Source organism: Anabrus simplex, chromosome 5 (assembly GCF_040414725.1).
Source record: "Anabrus simplex isolate iqAnaSimp1 chromosome 5, ASM4041472v1, whole genome shotgun sequence".
Classification (NCBI taxonomy): Eukaryota; Metazoa; Arthropoda; class Insecta; order Orthoptera; family Tettigoniidae; genus Anabrus; species Anabrus simplex.
This window is the reverse complement of record NC_090269.1, coordinates 7,363,639-7,386,479: the sequence shown is the minus strand read 5'-3', so window position 1 is coordinate 7,386,479 and position 22,841 is coordinate 7,363,639. Positions and strand designations below refer to the sequence as shown.

The following is a 22,841-nucleotide window of genomic DNA, read 5'->3' as shown; positions in this document are numbered from 1 at the left end:
TTGCCATCAGGAAATCCACTTTGCTGCCTGTGTATGCCCGCGTTTCACACTCTCTGACAATATGATGTATGGTTTGTCGTGCAGCTCCACAGTCACACACGGGTGTCGGCAACTTGTTCCATTTAAACAACATGTCCCTGCATCTGCCATGGACTGTTCTTATTCTGTTCAGAGCAGACCATGTTTTACGTGGTAGTTGGAATCCACTTGGAAGTTTGGCATTCAAGAACATACTGTGCAGGTGCGTCTCTGTTGCTGCTTTCCACCGTCTTTTCCATTCCGTAGTTGGGTTGTAGCTTCTAGCACCAATGCCTAAAGCGGTATGTAAAGTTGGACGGCGTGAACGTAATCTGTTTTGGTCGATAGTTCGTAGATCTTCATGTACAGGTAGATGGGGGTTCCTTAAGATTTTATTGAATTCCTTGATAAGAGCGGTGGATCTGCGTAATCAGATGGCATTATTCCAGACAGAATCGGGAGCCAATGAGTTGGTGTAGATCGAATTGTGCCAGTTATTATGCGCATAGTGGAATTCAATTCAGTATCAATGAGTTTTGTGTGATGACTGTTCATCCATACTGGAGCACAGTACTCAGCACTTGAATATACCAAGCCTAAAGCTGAAGACCGTAAAACGCTTGCCGAAGAACCCCAGGTAGTTCCACAAAGCTTATGAATGATGTTGTTACGTGTTTTCAGTTTCTGTGCAGAGCCCAGCAGATGTTGCTTGTAGGATAGTGTTCGATCCAAGATTACTCCAAGATACTTTGGGAAGTAGTAATCAAACACGGCTGCACTCAATGACATTACTAAGGATGAAAATCATATACATCAGAATATTAATTAAAGTGTTAATCGCTTAGCAACCTGCTAAGTACAGAATGTATTGCGGGTTAGGGTAAGCCTTCGCCTGCAATTATTGGAGTGATCATTTAATGATTTGATTTTACAACTACTCAAAGTTGGCTGAACTTAAGAGACCTATCAATGTCTCATGATTCACCGGCAGGTAATTCCGGAGAGAATAAAACAAAAATGAAGCAAATCAGACCAGTAGAACGGATGGATGGATTTGCCAAAGCTGTTTTTAGTTAACACTTAATATACAGATTATTACTATTTTGAATAAAAGGATAAAAGATTTCAAACATTATTTCATTAAAGTTTCTTGCTCTGTAAAACTGTAATAATATATCTGATATGGGTGTTCGACAAGAATAAATGTTTTACACCACCATCCACAAAATAATATTACAACAGTTCAAAATCCCAGTGCTATAATGATACCTTTGAAACTAGTGAGAAGAGTCTGATCAGCAATGAATAGACAAAAACCACAAGGGAGTAGATCAACAAAAAGCAACCATTCAGTACAATTATATGTTTACTAACTACTTCCTCCAATATGCTGAAATTTATTATAATTTACACCCACAAAAGAACAATAATTCAGAAATCAGTTAAAACTATACATACTCTGTTGAGTTCTTCTATCTTGTTGTTGCGCAGCTCGAGGTCCGTGGATGCCTGGTTTTCAAACTCCTGTATCCTATGACATGTCAGTTCCGTCTGAAAAATGAAAAGAATAGCCATGATAAAGGAGAGCTCGAAGTTTTGTGCTGTACCATCAGCAGCATGCTAAGATACCAATTCATGTGCTAAAACAATATTTAAATTCGACATCATAAGAGACCATGAAATTTATCTATCCGTTCATCAGTGATGTGGACAATTTTTAAATAAGGTTCCATTTGCAAAGAAATTACGTAGCAGACCTAGTAGGACCAGCAGAAAGCTCTGTCCACAGTCTGTGGAAAGCAACATAATCATTTGTGTGTTGTGCTCACAAACATGAATTATTACAATCGCTGAAGTTTAATGAAAATATGAGGTGCCATCAAATCCAACTCTTATGAATAATGGCAACCCTTGCCTCAAAATACTAGTCTTCCTAGATGATACTGCATTTCATCTCTCTAGGGGGTCAACTGTCACAACCTGTGTTATCTGGGCAACTTCAGTTTTCTCACTACGATCTTATCAACGGGCACACCGCCCTGCCATTTCTATAGACCGCCCAGCTAATATAGCCTAGATATGTGCCAGTCATGTAACATTAACACATATTGGAGTAAGCGAGTGTTCCAAATTTAAATTTCAATAGGCCTACTGTAAAACTGTTAATTTAAATGATTAATCTTCATTACTGTCCGCATAATTGCATCAATTATACAGGAGTTTAAATGTTTATCTTCACTATCACGTAGTGTCATGCGCACGAGTGGTGCCTGGATTAGCATGCGAGCACTCTATTCCACGAACACAATATACATACATACATACATACATACATACATACATACATACATTATAGACTGTTATGCCTTTCAGCGTTCAGTCTGCAAGCCTCTGTGAATTTACTAAAAAACATCGCCACAATCCTTGATTTGCAACTACTGTTGTGGCGTCTTTTAGTTCCATACCTCTTATCTTTAAATCATTAGAAACCGAGTCTAACCATCGTCGTCTTGGTCTACCTCTACTTCTCTTACCCTCCATAACAGAGTCCATTATTCTCCTAGGTAACCTATCCTCCTCCATTTGCCTCAGATGACCCCACCACCAAAGCCGGTTTATGCATACAGCATCATCCATCGAGTTCATTCCTACATTAGCCTTTATCTCCTCATTCCGAGTGCCCTCCTGCCATTGTTCCCACCTGTTTGTACCAGCAATCATTCTCTCTACTTTCATGTCTGTTACTTCTAACTTATGAATAAGATATCCTGAGTCCACCCAGCTTTCACTCCCGTAAAGCAAAGTTGGTCTGAAAACAGACCAATGTAAAGATAGTTTCGTCTGTGAGCTGACTTCCTTCTTACAGAATACTGTTGATCGCAACTGCGAGCTCACTGCATTAGCTTTACGACACCTTGATTCAATCTCACTATATTACCATCCTGGGAGAACACACAACCTAAACACTTGAAATTATCAACTTCTTCTAGCTTTGTATCACAAATCTGACATTCAAATTCTGTTGAATTTCTTACCTACTGACATCAATTTAGTCTTCGAGAGGCCAATAATTGTCATACCACTCTCATTTCACCTATTTTCAAGTTCCAAGATATTAGACTGCAGGCTTTCAGCACAATCTCTCATTAAGACCAAGTCGTTAGCATAGGCCACACTGCTTACTACATTTCCACCTAACTGAATCCCTCCCTGCCATTTTATACCTTTCAGCAGATGATCCATGTAAACTACAAACAGCAAAGGTGAAAGATTACAGCCTTGTCCAACCCCTGTAAGTACCCTGAATCAAGAACTCATTCTACCATCAATTCTCACTGAAGTCCAATTGTCAACATAAATGCCTTTGATTGATTTTAATAATCTATCTTTAATTCCATAGTCCCCCGGTATAGTGAACATCTTTTCCCTCGGTACCCTGTCATATGCTTTCTCTAGATCTACGAAACATAAACACAACTGCCTATTCCTCTCGTAGCATTTTTCAATTACCTTGCGCATACTAAAAATCTGATCCTGGCAGCCTCTCTGTGGTCTGAAACCACACTGGTTTTCATCCAACTTCCTCTCAACGACTGATCGCACTCTCCCTTCCAAGATGCCAGTGAATACTTTGCCTGGTATACTTATCAATGAGATACCTCGATAGTTGTTGCAATCCTTCCTGTTCCCTTGCTTATAGATAGGTGCAATTACTGCTTTTGTCCAATCTGAAGGTACCTTACCAACATTCCCTGCTACTTTTACTACTCTATGAAGCCATTTCATACCTGCCTTCCCACTATTCTTCACCATTTCAGGTTTAATTTCATCTATTCCTGAGTCTTTATGACAGTTTATTTACCATCCTTTCCACTTCCTCAAGCGTAGTTTCAGCAACATCATTTTCCTCCTCGCCATGAGCATGGCTGTTCGCAGCATCACCAGGATGATTTCCTTTTACGTTGAGATGATGTTCAAAATATTCCCTCCACCTCTCCAGTGTTTCTCTGGGATCTATTACGAGTTCGCCTGAATTACTCAAAACACTGTTCATTTCCTTTTTCCCTCCCTTCCTAAGTTTCTTTATTACTGTCCAGAAAGGTTTCCCTGCTGCTTGACCTAGTCTTGCCAGGTTAATACCAAAATCTTCCGACGACTTCTTTTTGGATTCAACAACTATTTCACTATGTTTCTTTCATCTACGTACAAATCCCTGTCTGCCTCGGCCCTTGTTTGGAGCCATTTCTGATAAGCCTTCTTTTTACGTTTACAAAGCTGCTCTCACTTCATCATTCCACCAAGATGTTTGCCTTTTCCCATCTTCACACACAGTTGTTCCTAGGCATTCCATTGCTGTTTTTACTACAGCATCCCTGTATGTCACCCATTCTCTTTCTGACTGATTTCACTTTCTCTACCCTAGGCCTAGAGATAATTAGTTCACTACAGATCAGATAGTGGTCTGTATCATCGAAAAATCCCCGGAAAACTCGTACATTCGTAACAGATTTTCTGAATTCGAAGTCGGTTAAGATATAGTCTATTATGGATCTGGTACCCCTAGCCTCCCATGAGTAGCGGTGAATAGCCTTATGCTTGATGAATGTATTCGTACCTGCTAAACCCATACTGGCACAGAAGTCAAGCAAACGCTCCCCATTCCCATTAGCTTCCATATCTTCCCCACGTTTACCGATCGCCCTTTCGTATCCTTCAGTTCTATTCCCAACTCACGCATTGAAATCGCCCATTTAGCACTGCTAAATGAATTAAAAGAATATATATATTTTTGTAGACAAAACATTTAATAAAGATCGCAACCTTAATGATGACACGGAAGTTAAGAGATCTTTATATACATTAACGCCCGAGTTATTAGAAACAGTCATTCCAAAGCTAAAATAAATTCCCACGAACTCTTAAAATTGTCAATCCAACAACCTCACTTATCCCCCTGACTACTAAGCCTACAATTGCCCCTCCAAACAGTCCCCCTCCCACATCGACACCGACACGTAATGCTCCGTCCAGTTCTTTTTTTTTCTTTTTGCTAGGGGCTTTACGTCGCACCGACACAGATAGGTCTTATGGCGACGATGGGATAGGAAAGGCCTAGGAGTTGGAAGGAAGCGGCCGTGGCCTTAATTAAGGTACAGCCCCAGCATTTGCCTGGTGTCAAAATGGGAAACCACGGAAAACCATCTTCAGGGCTGCCGACAGTGGGATTCAAACCTACTATCTCCCGGATGCAAGCTCACAGCCGCGCGCCTCTACGCGCACGGCCAACTCGCCCGGTTCGCCCATTTCTACCCTCCCTCAACTCGCCCCCCTCCTTCCATCACACTCATACAACACGCGAAGTAGGAACTCCAGTCAGACCAACGCTGCTAACAAAACAAGATAGATACTCACACGGCATTTGAGTAAGTACCCAATTTTATGCAATCCACAACACTGTACAATCACATAAGTTTTAAACACACACATCATACACGTCTTTTTATTCTTTTGCAGTTTAACAACACTCTATCCGTCGAGATTCTTGGTCTGGAAGTCCACACTTATATGTGAAAATCAACATAACTTTCAAACACAGATAAATCTCCAACTAATACTCCATTTCAACAATTACACCAGAGTGTATCTTATATCAATTCAACTCGAAGATACACCATCTGCTTCTTAACCTAATTTTAACAGTTGGAACGCATAATTTGAAACAAAATTCATCCTCTGATCTACTTAGCAGCGACCGCGGCAAATATTACTGACTTTCACTAAGAATAGAACACATTTCAATTCCAGATACATGCCGATTTTAAAAACTTTTTATCATTACAAATAATTTTTTAGACAATATTGTAAAATATACAATATTTTAACATGTGCTTGTACTTTCCATGTCAAATTTCCTAACTACTGTTTCAAAGAATTTTTTTTTTTTTTTAATATCACAACATACCCCATCTCAATTTTTCATTAACAATAGTGTAATCATTCTTAATAAAACTGTTTGTTTTAAGATTAGCTAATGTGCTGATGATGCCCAATAAGAAGGGCTAAACATGTCCACAACTTTTCAAACTTTTATGATTATTTAACCACAAAACATGGTACTGTAGATACTGAATAGGTGAATAATAAATGTGTACTTTGTAAATTGAATGTAATCACTGTTGTCAATACGGACCAAAAAGTGAGATTTATGACTTGTAAAATAGCCTGTATTCGTAAATGCTAAACCCATACTAGCACAGAAGTCCAGCAAATGCTTCCCATTTACATTAGCTTCCATATCTTCCGCACATTTACCAATCTCCCTTTCGTATCCTTCAGTTCTATTTCCAACTTTCGCACTGAAACTGTCCATTAGCACTATCCTATCCTTGCTGTTGACCCTGACTACGATGTTACGCAATGCTTCATGAAACTTGTCAATTTCATCCTCATCTGCATCCTCACATGGTGAATACACTGAGACAATTCCCGTCCTAATTCCTCCAACTGCCAAATCCACCCATCTAATTCACTCATTTACGTGCCTAACAGAAACTATGTTGCGTGCAATGGTATTCCTGATAAACAGCCCTACCCCTGACTCTGCCCTTCCCTTTTTAACACCTGTCAAGTACACTTTTTAATCTCCTATCTCTTCCTCGTTATCTCCCCCTACCTGAATATCACTTGCTCCTAGAACATCCAGATGCATCCTCTTTGCTGACTCAGCCAGTTCTACTTTCTTTCTGCTATAAGCCCCATTCATATTGATCGCTCCCATCAAATTCCATTTTGTTTGCAAAGTCGTTTCCAAGGTATCCCTTGCCTGTCAAACGGGAGTGGGACTCCATTACTCCCATAGATCCGAGGATTGCTTAAAATGTTCTGAGCTTGGTAAATTCATGAAGCAGGATGCTACCCTACTTGCACATAGTCCAAGTGAGGATCTCTCCTCTAACGAGTTATGAACCACCAGTGGATTGTATAGTCCTAGCCACCTGATCACAAGGATGGCCATGACTCAGAATATGTTCGAGATGCCCATTCCGTAGCAACTGGTATCCCGACTCTCAGGACCACTTACTTAGCCACTCAGCCGTTGCCCATGTTTCACGAACTACGACGTGACTACAGTAACCCACACCATGAACCATAAGAATCATATAATTAAAGTTATTTTACAAACAAATTCACATATCAAAAAATAGCAGTTTTCATATAAACTGTTTCAGAAAAAGATAAATACCTGGACCTGTTTGCTGACCATGGTGGGTGGTGGACGTGGTGGGTGCATTAGACTCGAGAACTCTGGAGGAACCGTCTGAACTGGTGTCTGGGGCGACTGTAGCAGCGGCTGCGGGGAAGGAGGATACTGAAAACATAACATATTTTCATTAAACATTTTTTTTAGAACTTATCCTCATGACATCTACAGTCATTGTAATACCCTGGTTTGTATCGAAATTTCCCCCCCCCCCCCCCTTTTTTATGCCTCTCCCACTTCTCTCCATAGTTTTTCCGAAATTTCTCTTCAACCTTCAACTAACTACACTAGTCTGAAACACAGGATCATTTCTCACTTTCAGAAAAAAAAAATATACTGGAAACTGGGATGGTTCAGTTGTTCCACAATGTATGTAAAAACCTTGATACCATTTTGTTGATTGTAGTACCCCATACACATCATTACTAGCATGCACAATAACTAGAGATGAGAATTTGCTCATTTGCCTATTTTATTCCTGTGTTCAGAAAGGCTTTTAAGATATAAATACGTTTTGGGGGCTTTTTAGGTAGATTTCATTGATTTCATTGTGCCTATAAATGCCTATTTCATGAGTTTGTGCCTATTTGACGCCTTTCGACCGTATTTTAAAGAAGTCGATTTTCTTCCAAGGCGCTCAACAGAATTATCTTCTCATTTCTCAATATCTGTTCACCCCACAAACAAATATGGGAATCTTCAGAAGTCACCAGAAATAGTGCTTGGGAAATTTCCATCAGGAGAAACAAGTAAAGATTTGACGTCCAATCCTTCAGACCCTGCAACCTCCTAAACCATATGTGAGAGCCAATCAACGTCCAACTATGTTGCACAATCCACTCATACTCTTAGGCCTGTATCTTCCTCTCGTTGCGAACTGTTGTACGCGTATGTTTTATCTTCATAATGTATTGTGATTTATTGTGAAGAAGAAGTAGTGTGTCTGCGGCAATGCCAAAAGATAAATCGTCCACGTCCTACTGGCTGAAGCAGTGGCTGACAACTGAAATCAAATCTCTGATGGTTCAGTGTGATTCGTTACATAGATGATACAAATGAAATTTATCAGCTAACACATTTGAACAATACCGTGTACTGCGAAATAGAAATAAACAAATTATCCACAATAAGAAATTTGATTACTTCCGGCGTGTATCCAATAAAATACACGCTGGTAGTACTTGACGACAACTTTGTTCATTAGGTTTTGGAAGGCCTCCTGTGAACCATGCTAAACCAGATGCTTTTACTGCTTAACACGATATAGTGCAGGCCACCATCAAGTCTATAATACGATAACAATCATCTGATCGCCCATGTTTCAAATTTCGAACAGTTTCAGAGTCTGAACTTAGACGAGAACTGATTTCAATTAAATCCCATGCAACGAGGGCTGATGAAATCCCTATTTTCTTTATTACTAACAGTATGGATATAATATTGCCGGTTATTACTGACTTATTTAATGCATGCCACTCCCATGGATATTTTCCGACAAAGTGGAAAGATGCACAAGTTGTCCCAGTTCCAAAAAGGTCGCCAGCTAATGTAGCATCTGACTTTCGTCCTGTATGCATTCTTTCAGCACTGTCTAAAGCTCTAGAAAAATTGATCTATAGCCAACTTGAACAATACCTGAAAAAATATTCTCTGCATGACCCCTTCCAATCTGGTTTCAAGAAAGGACATAGCACAGGGACGGCACTACTAAGAATTACAGACGACGTTAGACGAGCTATAGATGTACGGAAAGTGACTATACTTATTTTTACTTGACTTCAGCAGTGCGTTTGACACAGTAAATATTGACATATTATTAGCGAAACTAACAAGATTTAATCTGAGCCCCTCTGCTATTCAGCTCTTTGCTTCATACCTCACCAATCGGTGACGTGTTGTCAAAAACGGCATGACCACGGACTGGAAGACGAAGCAAACAGGAGTCCCACAGGGATCTGTGCTTGGACCTCTTCTGTTTACTCTATATATCAATGATATATCTTCTCGGTTCAGTAACTGTAAGTACCATTTATATGTAGATGCTCTACAAATATATTATCACTGTAAAGCTGTTGATATTGAGTTTGGAATTCATCAGATGAATTCTATTTTAAATCTGATTAGCTCCTATTCTAATAAGAACTGTTTATTAATTAATTCTAAAAAGACACAAGCTAGTATAATGGGGCAACAAAGGCAGTTAATTATCCTTAATAAGAAGTAATTGCCTTCACTTTTGCTTTGTGGTGTAGCTATACCATTTCAGAAGTCGGTAAAAAATCTTGGGATTATCATAAGTGACACACTAGATTGGAGTGAGCACATAACAAACATCTGTAGGAAAATTCACTCGTCACTTCATCCTCTCAAAACCCGCCAATCACTTCTTCCACTAAGCAAGAAAATTAAACTTATCCAGACCCTCATATTTCCCATACTTAATTATTGTGATATTGTAATGATAGATGCCACCATGGAACAAACATTAAAATTACAGAGGGCAATGAACTCGTGCATTAGGTTTATATTTTCAATTAAATTTTCAACTCATATCTCCCCCTATTATGAAATTCTCTCCTGGTTAAAAATCGATAAACTACAACATCTTCACATTGCAACTCTCGTATTTCGTCTGTTGAATGAATCTAAACCCCAGTATTTATCCTCAGAGTTTAATTTACTCTCCTCCTCTCACGAACATAACACACGATCGACTACTACACTCTCAATTCCTGTGCATCGCTCATTTTCATTTAACTGCTCCTTTCAAGTGTCTGGTGCAAGGCTATGGAATTTCCTTCCAGTCAGTGTTAGGAATTGCACTTCTTTAGCTTCTTTCAAGCGGTCTTACCAAGATTACCTATTAAATATATAACGAGCTTGTATGAATGGCAGTATGAATGGAAGAATGAATGAGGTCAGGATTTATATTTTGTTATATTATTTCATTATTCTCTTTTGTGAAGTTTATTATAGATAGTATGTGTTTAAGTGTAAGAGAGGGCCGTGAGCCTTAACTTCGCCACAAATGAAGGCATGAAAATAAATAAATAAATAAACAAATAAATAAATAAATAAATAAATAAATAAATGAATAAATAAATAAATAAACAGACCTATTAATTTACGTATTGTGGCAAGTTGGTTTGTTGCAATGCTATATTAGTCGTGAACTTTCAATAATTTATATTGCTAAAATGTAGAAGAATCATTTAATTACTGAACGAGGAGTTAGAATGCTGGTGGTCTCTTTTCACAGAGTGGACGAAAATTAAAAATTGGTATTCCGAACTGTGATTCATTTTCTACGAAAATAGAGACTTATAACTGAAATGCAATTTTAAAAAGATCGTAACTTTCACCAGCGCTATGAGCAGGCTCTAGTGAACTCTATTACACTTCCACAAAGCCATCACGAAACATGTGGCACGGCTAGGACGATGTCACAGAGGCTAGACGTACAACATGGCTGAGGTCCAGTTAGTAACCATTGAGCTGAAGGCCAGCAAAGAGATTCTGGGGGGAGGGGGGTGTGTAAGCTCCAAAGTTAGGGCTGCAATGTGGCCAACAAGCCTCTAACATTCCCTCTGGAGTCTTGCTAAATTGTGACTAAAAGTGTATGTATGTTCAGTCTTCAGCCCTAAGGCTGGTTGGATCCCCAACAGCTCTGCCATCAGCTGTCATAGATGGCCTAGGCATCACTGAAGAGGCATACTAGGGAAATGAGGAGTGAGGTAGTTTCCCGTTGCTTTCGTCACTGAGCCAGAAGTTCCTATTACATATCAGACTGCCAAGCCCACTGAAATGCATGCACCAACCGGCCCTATGAACAACGTTTTCACACCATTCATAGCAGGGACTGGCTGCACAAGGAATGGCATTACTAGCATCGCTCATACCTCAGTCACTTTCATATTGTCAAAGCCACGGATAAGACAGAGACAGATCAGTGAAAGTAACAAAATTGCTCTAGCCCATACCAGAAGACATAGTGCACTGTAAACACTAGGTCCTGCCAGCAAAGGCATAAAAGTAAGGTCACATATTATTCCACGATAATTTCAAATTACGAAATTACGCAGTTTTCTAATTTTCAACAAGGGTGGCAGCCTTGTGGGCACACATGTTGCAGGATGTATTGCAGGCAATAGAAAATAGCCTTCATGACAGCTGACCCGACTGACCAGAGCCGGCGAATAGCAACAAATAGAATGTTCACAAATCTGAGATTTATAGTGGCTCCATTTTAATTTTTCTATATAAGCAGGAATGAAGTAGTTCTGGGAGCAGAAGAAGAAACATAAGCCAAATTTGTAGCTAATACTCTTAAGACTTAAATGTACATGGACTGATTAAAGTGCTCCAATGTAGGCATAAAATACTTTTTTTTTAAATAAGCAGGAATAACAGGTGTATGCATAAGTATTTTCCGGTTTCAGTAAGTGATGGCACCAGCGTATGAATTTAACACATACGTCAGTTTGTTCATGTGACATTAAACTACCAACACACACAAGTTGAGTCCGCCAAACACTAGCATCTATGTTGTACCGTTCAGTAATCATATCAACATTTGTGCCTGAAAAAGAACATTTGCTGCACGCATTGCTTTTCTTATTTAATCAAAAGAAAAAGGCTGTAGAAAGTCATCGTTTGCTGGTAGAAACATATTGAGAAAACGTTCCATTGATTAGAACATGGTTTTGACAATTTAAACGTGGTGAAGACGAAATGAGCAAGTGCAGGCATTACTGGATGATGACCCAACTCAAACTCAACACCAATTGGCACAAGCATTAATTGTGTCACACGAAGCAATCAGCAGACGTTTACGAGCAATGGGGAAGATCAGTAAACTCCGTAAATGGGTCCCACACAATTTGAATGAATGGCAAATTAAAATCGCAAAGTCACTTGTGAAATGCTGCTTGAACGCCACGAAGGAAAATCATTTCTGTACTGAATTGTGGCGGGTAACAAAAAATGGATTTAATTTGAAAATCCGAAGTGGAGAAAATCGCGGGTGAAACTTGGCAAAGCCGGTCCTTCAACCCCAAGGCCAAATAACTTCAGCAGGAAGACCATGCTTTATGTCTGGTGGGACCAGAGCGGTAATATGTATTATGAACTCTTGAAGCCCGGCGAAACTGCTAATGCACAACGCTATCGCCAACAATGATTAATTTAAATCAATGCATTGATCGAAAGACGACCGGGATGGGTCAGAAAACAAGGCAAAGTGATAGTTTTACATGACAATGCGCTGTCCCACGCATCAAAAACCGTGAAAAACACACCTTGAAATTGCTCGGATGGGACATCCTTCCCCAGCTGCCATACTTCTCTGACCTGGCGCCATCAGACTATCACCTCTTTGCATCAATGGGGCACGCGCTTGCGGAGCAGCACTTCAGCAATTTCAAGGAAGTTGGAAAATGGCTCGACGAACAGTTTGCCACAAAAGACAACAAATTTTTCTGACATGGTATTCATAACTTACCTGAAAGATGGTTGAAGTGTGTAGAAGCCAATGGCCAATACCTGTATTTGGAATGAAAATGAAATGGTGTATGGCTTTTAGTGCCGGGAGATCCCAGGATGGGTTTGGCTCACCAGGGGCAGGTCTTTTGATTTGACTCCCGTAGGCGACCTGCGCATCATGATGAAGATGAAATGTTGATGAAGACAACACATACCCCCAGTGCCCGTGCCAGGGAAATTAACCAATGATGGTTAAAAATCCGGACCCTGCCGGGAATCGAACCTGGGACCCCTGTGACCAAAGGCCAGCATGCTAACCATGTAGCCATGGAGCCGGACAATATTTTGAATAAACAAAAACTGACCTTGAAAATTATGTACCACAAAAACCAGCAAAAACGTATGTATACACCTGGTACTGCTAGGGGCAGCTTGGTGGGTCCCTGGCAAGCATAAAGGAAGGATCTCAACTCTACGCTACTCAAGTATCTTTTCGCATCATTTTTATTATTTTTTTTTCACCCAGTGAACGGCACGATACGGCCAAATTATGACTGAAATATCTTTAAGGACGTATTTCCATGTAAATTACTATTTCCCTTGTTCCTATTTTAAAGGTTTGTATTTCTGGAAACATCATCTCTAATAGTCTTTTTCTTTGTATGAAACAAATGCATGATATATACTAAGCATTACTGCCAATTAGCCTAACTGTAGAAATTTAAAATATAGCAACATTGTAATTTAAGTCAATTTTATTACTTTTCAGATCAAATGTGAAAATATACTATAAAGATCAACATAGAAATACTGTGATGCATCTGACAAGAGAAGAGAAAGCTGTATCAATGCAGCCTTTCTACCATTCCACTGTGAACAGTGATCAACAACAATTTTATTCAAACCTATGCACTGCAATGGTGGGAGCTAATATCCCCCTGGATAAACTGGAGCATCTTCAAACTTCTACAAACCGGGCGAGTTGGCCGTGCGCGTAGAGGCGCACGGCTGTGAGCTTGCATCCGGGAGATAGTAGGTTCGAATCCCACTATCGGCAGCCCTGAAAATGGTTTTCCGTGGTTTCCCATTTTCACACCAGGCAAATGCTGGGGGGGCTGTACCTTAATTAAGGCCACGGCCGCTTCCTTCCAACTCCTAGGCCTTTCCTATCCCATCGTCGCCATAAGACCTATCTGTGTCGGTGCGACGTAAAGCCCCTAGCAAAAAAAAAAAAAAAACTTCTACAAGCTACCGGGAACAATAACCGGTTGAGATGAATGGCTTGCCCCTGGTGGAGTCATTTAGGATTGTGGAAGAAGTCAGAAATTTTGATTGAACCTCTGGAAAGGTAGCCACTGTCAGCGGAAAGTTCGATACGGTCCTGCAGCGGAATCCAAGATGGAAAGCGATGGTAAAAGTAGCCAGAGTGCTACGAGGTGAGGTAGATGAAACAACTGAACTGAAACCAGATCAAGTAAACTCATTGAAGTTTTGTCCAATCACTTCATGTGATGAGAGATCTTTCTCTCAGTAGATAAACATTCTGCATGACAGAACAAGATTGTTACTGGAAAAGATTTAAAAGTTGCTTGTTGTAAATTCCTTTTATAGTAATACAGTGTGTATTAAATTATAAGTAATTTTTCATGCCTATTTTGTTGCCTATTTTAAACGTTAGTGCCTATTTTGGCTAGTTTAAGAGCCTATATGCCTGCCTATTTTAACTGCTTTTAGTGCCTACAATTCTCATCTCTGGCAATAACAATAACACAAGCATGCAGCCTGCCATACAATTAAGGATTAAAAAAGCAATGACCTTAACATTTTGAGCAGCAATTTATTTCCTCTCCCTGTTCCACCTTGAGTATGGTGGTGGTGGTAATTATTGTTTTAAGAGGAAATACAACTGGACAACCATCCTCTATTAATATCGGTTTAAATTCCAAAGTAAGCTGCGGAGCTGAAAAACTGTGTATTTACCATGATTCTCATGGAAATTTTGAGTGGTGAATGAAAAAGGGAGAACACACCACACAAATGCATCATTAACACGTTGAGTGCCAGACCGAAATTCATAGGATTGCCGTCTAGCGTCGTGAGCTAATAAGATTGAATTACTCCCTGGTGCCAAAACGTTCACAGGCTTAACCAACCAAACGATTGCTGAAATGAGGATATATTTATGACATATTAGGTTAACTTATTGTGCATATTATTGAACGAATAAAATTCGTAATGACCAATACGACTCCATATGGGGTCCCACTTATACTGTAACACTCAGCCATACTTACTTTTCATTTGCAGGGACGCATTATATGCCGTTGATTATGAGAGACGTGTTAGCTTGTTCATAGTGGACCGTAAAAAAGTACGATTCAAGATTTTAGGTCAGAAAATGTTTGTAAATGAAGATCTTCCGATTTTAGGTTAGGAAATTGTCGTAAAGAATGTTGTTATAGGAAATTGTCGTAAAGAATGTTGTTATATAAAGTTGTAAAAATCATGTGAATTTGGTAAATTAGAATGTAAGATGCCCTTACTGAAAGACCTAGTTTTTACCGTGCACTATGTCTTATGGTATAGGCTAGAGCAATTTTGTTACTTTCAATGACCTGTCTCAGTCTTATCCTTGGCTTTGACAATATGAAAGTACCTGAGGTATGAGTGATGCTAGTAATGCCATTCCAGCCAGTCCCTGCTATGAATGGTGTGAAAATGTTGCTCATAGGGTTGGTTGATGCATGCATTTCAGTGGGCTTGGCAGACTGATCTGTAATAGCAACTTCTGGTTCGGTAAGGAAAGCAACGGGACACTACCTCACTCCTCATTTCCCTAGTACACCTCTTCAGTGATACCTAGGCCATGTATGACAGCTGATGACGGAGATGTTGAGGATCCAAACCAGCCTTAGGGCTGACAACTGAACATACCTGTACATAGAATGTAAGAGAATAATATTATAAGAATAATTTGTAGTTAGGGAATATTGAATATGTATAATTATAGTTATATTTGTATAACTTTTTAAATTGGTAAGAGAACCTAGCAGCGATGATCGTGCAACATGGGAAACCAGTGACTATATCGTTGGAGACTGTCATAGGTGTTGCAACAGCTGGCTTGGAAACCCCGAGTACAGTGGGGAATTGTATGCTGAAGATTGTAATTCATCAATGTAGACGAACATGCAAGATCACTATTTGCTCCGTACAGGGTTCAAAGTCACTGTAATAATAATAATTTCGTGTGGCTGTTTCTAGCCGAGTGCAGCCCTTGTAAGGCAGACCCTCCGATGAGGGTGGGCAGCATCTGCCATATGTAGGGAACGGCTTGTTATTGTGGTGGAGGATAGTGTTTTGTGTGGTGTGCGAGTTGCAGGGATGTTGAGGACAGCACACACACACAGCCCTGGGGCCACTGGAATTAACCAATCAAGGTTAAAATCCCCAACCTGGCCAGGAATTGAACCCGGGACCCTCTGAACCGAAGGCTAGTACACTGACCATTCAGCCAACGAGTCGGACACTGTAACTATATACTTCGTCTACATCATCAATTGTCCGACTTGTTCAATATATTGTCCAGACTATGTGCACGAAGTCTTTTACTGCTCGATTTACTCATAGGGACTTAAAGGAAAAGGAAACTCACAGCACTGCACCCTTACATAAACAATCCACGCACAAGGTAGACAATGACTTTTGTCACCCTACAAAGCAATCTTGTTGTACCCATATGGGGTCGCGCAAAAACAGGAACTGACGAATGGAAGGTGGACTATGCACGTACTTAAACAGACGGTCAACAGATGGCAGGAAGAGACTTTATACAGTTTTGAAACACACACTTACTGCACACCCAAACGGGTTCGCACAGTTCTGGATTTCGAACGAACATATAACCGCATATGGGGATGTGAAGATCAAAAACTTGACTTCTCTGACGTACCCAAATGGGGTCGCTTGGCACTCAACGTGTTAAAAGAGGAGAAATTCAATAAGTTGTACATCATTTTTCGATAAATGATAATGATCATGTCCAAGAATCTACAAATGTTGAAAGTACTCCAGTATGAAGCAGCCATAATAGCTGTATGTGTGGTAATGGAGTTGAAGATTGGAACATATTCAATTATTTCCATATCTGAACCAATATATCCAAAGCTCTCAGCTACACATAAATTATATATTTCTTACAGAAATGTTTACTTATAGACAGCAATGGATAAATTCTTTTGACATCCACGTGTATTTTTAAATGTTAATACAGCAAAAGAGGCTCTTAAATAAAGAGAAAAAAGTTTCATTGCAGACCCTCTGTAGCAGAAGTTTTAGAATATTCTAAGGATATTCACTGCATTGTAATACACACAACATGACAACTTGTGACTTTACAATCGCAGATTTAATCCTGGCTGAAGTTGTAAATAAATGCTGTCAACCCAGAAATAACTAAGATGAGCTGAAGAAAATTTAAGATGAGAGGGGTCTAGCAAAAGAGGGTTTGAAGGGCCATACGAAGAAGAAGAAGCAGAAGAAGAAGAAGAAGAAGAAGAAGAAGAAGAAGAAGAAGAAGAAGAATATACCTCACTTCAGCATTAGAGTAGACTGTTCAGGCAGCATCTCAATGCAGAAAGGGGACTAGTGTCCGCACCTTAAAGCGCGCAGAGGTTGCGAATGTTGAACTTGCACCTTTGAGTTTCAATTCAATCACTTGAGTTGGTTGAAGTTTTGTCACATTTGAAATGGCGGCCAATGTTATTCTTTGCATTACATAAAATCAGCCTCATGGTCTGTATCGCACTTTAACAGATTCTCAACTAAGTCTGTTTTATTTTCCACCTTGTCGATACAGTAGTTGCTTAAGGCAACTTATCGGTTAAAAGTGGTACATGTTTTGTTTATTATTAACATCTACAGCCACATAACACTGTTTAGATGAAAAATTCATGTTGACAAAGTATCAATGCTTTGAGAGAAAGTGTCCTTAAAATTACGCAGTGTTAAAATTATACAGCAACTAATGTATCAACAAGGTGGAAAATAAAAAATACTTATTTGTGAATCATTCTTCGCAGCCGCACATGGTCGAGTGTAACCTCCAAATCATTGTCTAAGTGTGTGACCAGAAAATAATGTTCAGTAACCCACCGGACCAAAATAAAAGGCTTCTAACATTTGTTTTAGAAATAATTTGATCTGCAATAATACTTTGATATTTTTATTGGCCCCCATGCAAATGCTTTCATATTTGTTGTCTGGCATTTTTCACACCTTTCAGTGCACAGTTGTTATTTAACAAGAACCATCGGAAAAGGTTTTCATATTTGTTCTCATGTTTTTCACACCTTTTAATACTTTCCTTCACCTTTAGAAATGGTAAATATATTTTTCACTGTACCTGCCGATGTAAAATACCCTCATGCCGGAAGAAATTGTATCTAGTGTTTCCATCATCATTTCCCAACTCCAGTTTCCCAGGTGTGGTGTACAAGCGCTCGCCATCTCCTTCTGTCTTCATACATCTTCTGATCCAGTACATCCTCCCATTTGAATCCTCTCTCCTCCACATCTGATCTTACAGTCTATCCAACGTTTTCTTGGTCTTCCCTGTGGTCTACTTCCTATGAGATTAAGGTCGAAATATTTTCTGCTCATACCACTGAAGTCTGCGTTTCTTTATGACACTGATAATTGGAACCTCAATACCAGCTACTTTCCTATTCACTTCATTTCTGATCTTGTCCTTTCAGGTTGTTTGGTTCATGGTTCTAATGAATCACATTTCAGTTGCTTGGATTCTACTAAAGTCTTTGTTTAGTAGGGTACATGTCTCTAAACCGTACATGCGGATTGGTACGAAGTAAGTGTGGTACATGAATGTTTTCACTTTCTGTGGTATTTTGCAGTCCCGGAGAAGATTTCTGAATTGACTGTAGAAGTTCGATGCTTTCTGTGTCCTGCTGAGTATTTCCTGCCTAACAGTGTTGTCTTTCGAGATTGTGCTTCTGAGGTACTTTAAGTGGGAAGCTGATTCAATTTTTGCTCCTTCCAGAAATATATTTGAGCTTGTTCCTTCCCTGCTGATGGTCATTTCTACTGTCTTTTTTTGCTCATCTTCAGTCCAAAATTTTTAAATGTGTTGTTCCATTCATTAAGTTTCTTCTGAACTTCAGCTTCTGTCTCTCCCCATAAAAGCTTTTATCCGTATATTCAGTAGTACATTTTCTCGCTTAACAAGTTCTTTTTCCTTGTCCCCAACAGAAATGTCTTAATGAGGTTTAACTGTATTAGCTTGGGCACTGGATCCAAAGCACCTTGGCATTTGCAGATGATAGAGTCCTAATGGCAAAAACCTTTACAACACCGGCCTCCAAGTTGAAACATTACAATAAGTAGCTGAAGTTGTAGGTTTCCAGATTGTTATTGAAAAAACTAATCAGACCATTATAATAACACTGCATTTCTAGATACCAAACATGGAAAAATAAATGTTGCATTCATGTTAAGTAACTTAGAGAGAAAGGAGCCTTGAAATACCAGGCTAAGTGTATAGAAACCATTTTCAACCTCACAAAACCCACTTATCAGTCCAGATCGATCTCATTGCAGGTCAAACAACGCCACTACACCTAGTATGTCCTGAATGCGTGGCCCTCACTCACCATAGTGAGATAGAATGACTCCAAACGAGAGAGGAAATTCCTACGAAAGATACTTGGCCCACATCAAAATTCCGAGGGTGAATATTGCCTAGGCCCAAATAGAGTGCTGAACTCCAAACATGAAAACTTCTCGCTTGTTATATTTTACAGTCATCTGTCTCGAAGGCCTAACCCCAGAATATCATAAAGAATTCTTGATCATCTCATGACTTGGAAATGTTCCACTCTATGAGCAACTAGAGTGAAGGGAAATCTGGCCGGTGTCTCCAAAACACTGGTTCAGGACCTGTGCAACTCGAGACTGTTATTGCGCGAGGAAGACAACTGACAAAAGAAAGAGACAGAGGGATCCTGCTCATGCGTGGAATAGCTAAGCACCTCCACTACAGTCTTTCCTATTTTAGTGTGACTCTGCGGCCTCATCATTCTCATCCCAGTGGAGAGGCTATGCGAGGCAACACAGCTGCTGGCTGTAAGCATTGATGTCAACCGGCTTGCCCATATCTTAACTGATGGTTTTGTGATCAGCGTAGTGGTGGCCTCAGATACAGCTGCACAGTTACCACGACCCATCTCTACAACGGATAAAGGATCTTCCGGAAAGAGTGAAGAAACTACCTGGCGCAAACATGGACTGAAGAACTGCATTCTTCATTAGATGAAGGAGTTCTGGAAATCAAGAAAGATTGACAAATAATAATAATAATAATAATAATAATAATAATAATAATTGCCACAATGACTTAAGATCGTGTGTAGTTTGTGTGCACCACAGTACTTCATTTATCGTGTCCAAACAGTATATATGACAAGATAATGGGTACTGAAGGTGTCTTAATATTCTCTTGTGAGTACAGGATCATTTAATAGTGATTTTAGACACAAATATTTTATCACATTTGTATCATAAGTGGCAGCCATTTTATTTTAGCCTAAACTTGATCCACAGATAACATCCGAAAAAGGCAGTTAATATCACGTTTATAATCTTTGCCCCAAGTATGTATGTTCTTCATGGAGTTGCCTAGGACACAGAGTTTGCATAATTTATTGTTATTATACCTCAGGGCAGTCAACGGTCTCAAAGCCGGAAGAGAATATTTCCCAATGGCTGAGAGGGTGGACGAACTGGCTCTACGGCTAACAACCGTAGTTTTAATCACGGACAGAGTAATGTGTCCCACCAAGCATTACCATGATGTAATACTATGTAAGATGGAAACATTTTTAGGAAAACTACCCCAGGTGGTACCCAGCAATGGAAATTCACCGTGGCATCAGGAGGCGCAAACAAGCCTTCGGATTCTGGGAAGCTTGTATCAACATGCAAGATGAAGTTGGAGCCATCTGGTAGCCAGACTGATGATGTACTAAAGACAAACACGACTCACCTAAAACAAAATCTACGGACAAAGAAATATCAATAACCGGGTGAGTTGGTCGTGCAGTTAGGGGTGCGGAGCTGTGAGCTCACATCCGGGAGACAGCGAGTTCGAATCCCACTGTCGGCAGCCCTGAAGATGGTTTTCCGTGGTTTCCCATTTTCACAGCAGGCAAATGGTGGGGTTGTACCTTAAATAAGGCCACGGCCGCTTCTTTCCCATTCCTAAGCCTTTCCTATCCCACTGTCGCCGTAAGACCTATCTCTGTTGGTGCGATGTAAAGCAAATATAGCAAAAGAAACGTCAATATTTTGGAACTATCAACATACAAATTCTACTTCAGATGGGGAAATAAAAACAGGCTTTGGATGAAATGGAAAATCAAAATATCCTAATACTAGCAATGGCTAATTAAATTTAAAACAGACAGAGGATGGTCAAGTGCTATATATGGTCAGCTTTTCTATATGGTGTGGAAACACGGACTCAAGAACATATCAGTGGAACGCTTGGAAGCCTTAGAAATGTGGATCCACCGTAGGATGCTCAGGATTTCGTGGGTTGCATGACTAACAAACCAAGAAGTACTCAGAAGGGCAAGAGCAAGTCGGGAACTCGTTCAAACATCAAAACACTGGAAGATCTCTTACCTTGGCCACATCCTTAGAAATGACTGTCACCTCATCTTACAGCGGATTGTACAAGGCAAAATACAGGGTTGAAGAGGTGTCAGGAGGAGGTGAACATCATGGCTTGAAATTATCAAAGAATGGACTGGAATTCACAGTGTTCAAAGACTTTTCCATCTAGTAAGAGATCGTACTGCATTCGCCACAGTGATCGCCAACGTCAGAGGGACCAGATACGGTACTGTGAAGAAGAAGAATATGTTTGAGGTGGTGGTGGTGGTTATTGTTTTAAGAGGAAGTACAACTAGGCAACCATCCTCGAATATGTTTGATTCAGAAAAGTAAAAAATCAAAAAGTGTAAACCTGGATGGAAAATTGGAAGAAATTTTCAACAACTTGGCATAGCATTTTGTGTAAACAAATGAGTTATTGACTCCATAACGGACTTCTCTTCTCCTTCTGATAGATTCTCCATTCTAACACTGAAATGTGCAAAGAAGAGATACACATTATTCAATGCATTCTGGGATCAATTGGAGAATGAATTGCTAAAGACGCCAATCAATCATGTCAAAATTCTGATGGGTGATTTCAACGTGCAGATTGGGAAAGAACAACAGTTCCAAAAAAATAGTAGGTGGTTATCCAGCTCACACCCGAACAAATATGAATGGGAAGAGACTTATTAACTTATGTAAGAGTTTTGATCTTTAATTAATGTCCACGTACTTCAAAAGACTGCCAAGGAAAAATAAAACGCGGTGTGCTCCACGGAAAGACCTAGGTGAATATCAACTGGACCATGCTGCAATTTCGAGGAGAAGCACTAAAGAAATTATGAATGTGGTAGTACGGAAAGGAGCCAATCTTGACTCTGATCACTTCTTGACCCGCATAAAATTCAAGCTGTTACCGTTAAACAAGAAGGGACTCTCTCCGAATGTGTACATAAAAGTAAACCACGAAAAACTTCAAGAAAACAGAAACGACTTTCAAAGACACATGTGGGAGAAGAAAATGGAGACTTGCGAGGATATTTGAGAGAATATGGTAAATATAGCTAAGGATGTTGCACCCTTGCAACAAACTTGCAGACACCAATAGTGGACCAAAGAATGTGATGTAGCAATTGATAGGAGAACTGCAGCCTATAAAGCATGGTACGCAGATAAAACAGAAGATAAATTTGAAATATACAAAGAGGTACATAAACAGACAGCAAAGACCCTACGACAAGCCAAAAGGAATCAAATATCTGAAGAAATCCGAAGTATTAACACTGAATTTAAGAAGAACAATACTAGAACCTTTTGCAGGACCTTTAAAGAGCACATAAATGGATATCAATCATCAACCATGGGATTTCAAAGGGAAGATGGAAAATTAGCTGTGAATAAGAAT

At 39.7% G+C, this 22,841-nt stretch overlaps 1 protein-coding gene across 10 annotated transcripts in view; it reads right to left on the bottom strand.

The window, feature by feature from the left end:
- Positions 1–22,841, bottom strand: part of Tlk (Tousled-like kinase) — an 883,856-nt gene that overhangs the window by 245,877 nt on the left and 615,138 nt on the right. For all 10 annotated transcript variants that reach the window (XM_067146736.2, XM_067146743.2, XM_067146741.2 and 7 more), the window contains 2 exons: positions 7,262–7,387; positions 1,477–1,569 (listed from right to left, as the gene is read on the bottom strand). In XM_067146736.2, the coding sequence (XP_067002837.1) occupies positions 1,477–1,569; positions 7,262–7,387 (219 nt within the window). The remainder of the gene's footprint in view (positions 1–1,476; positions 1,570–7,261; positions 7,388–22,841) is intronic.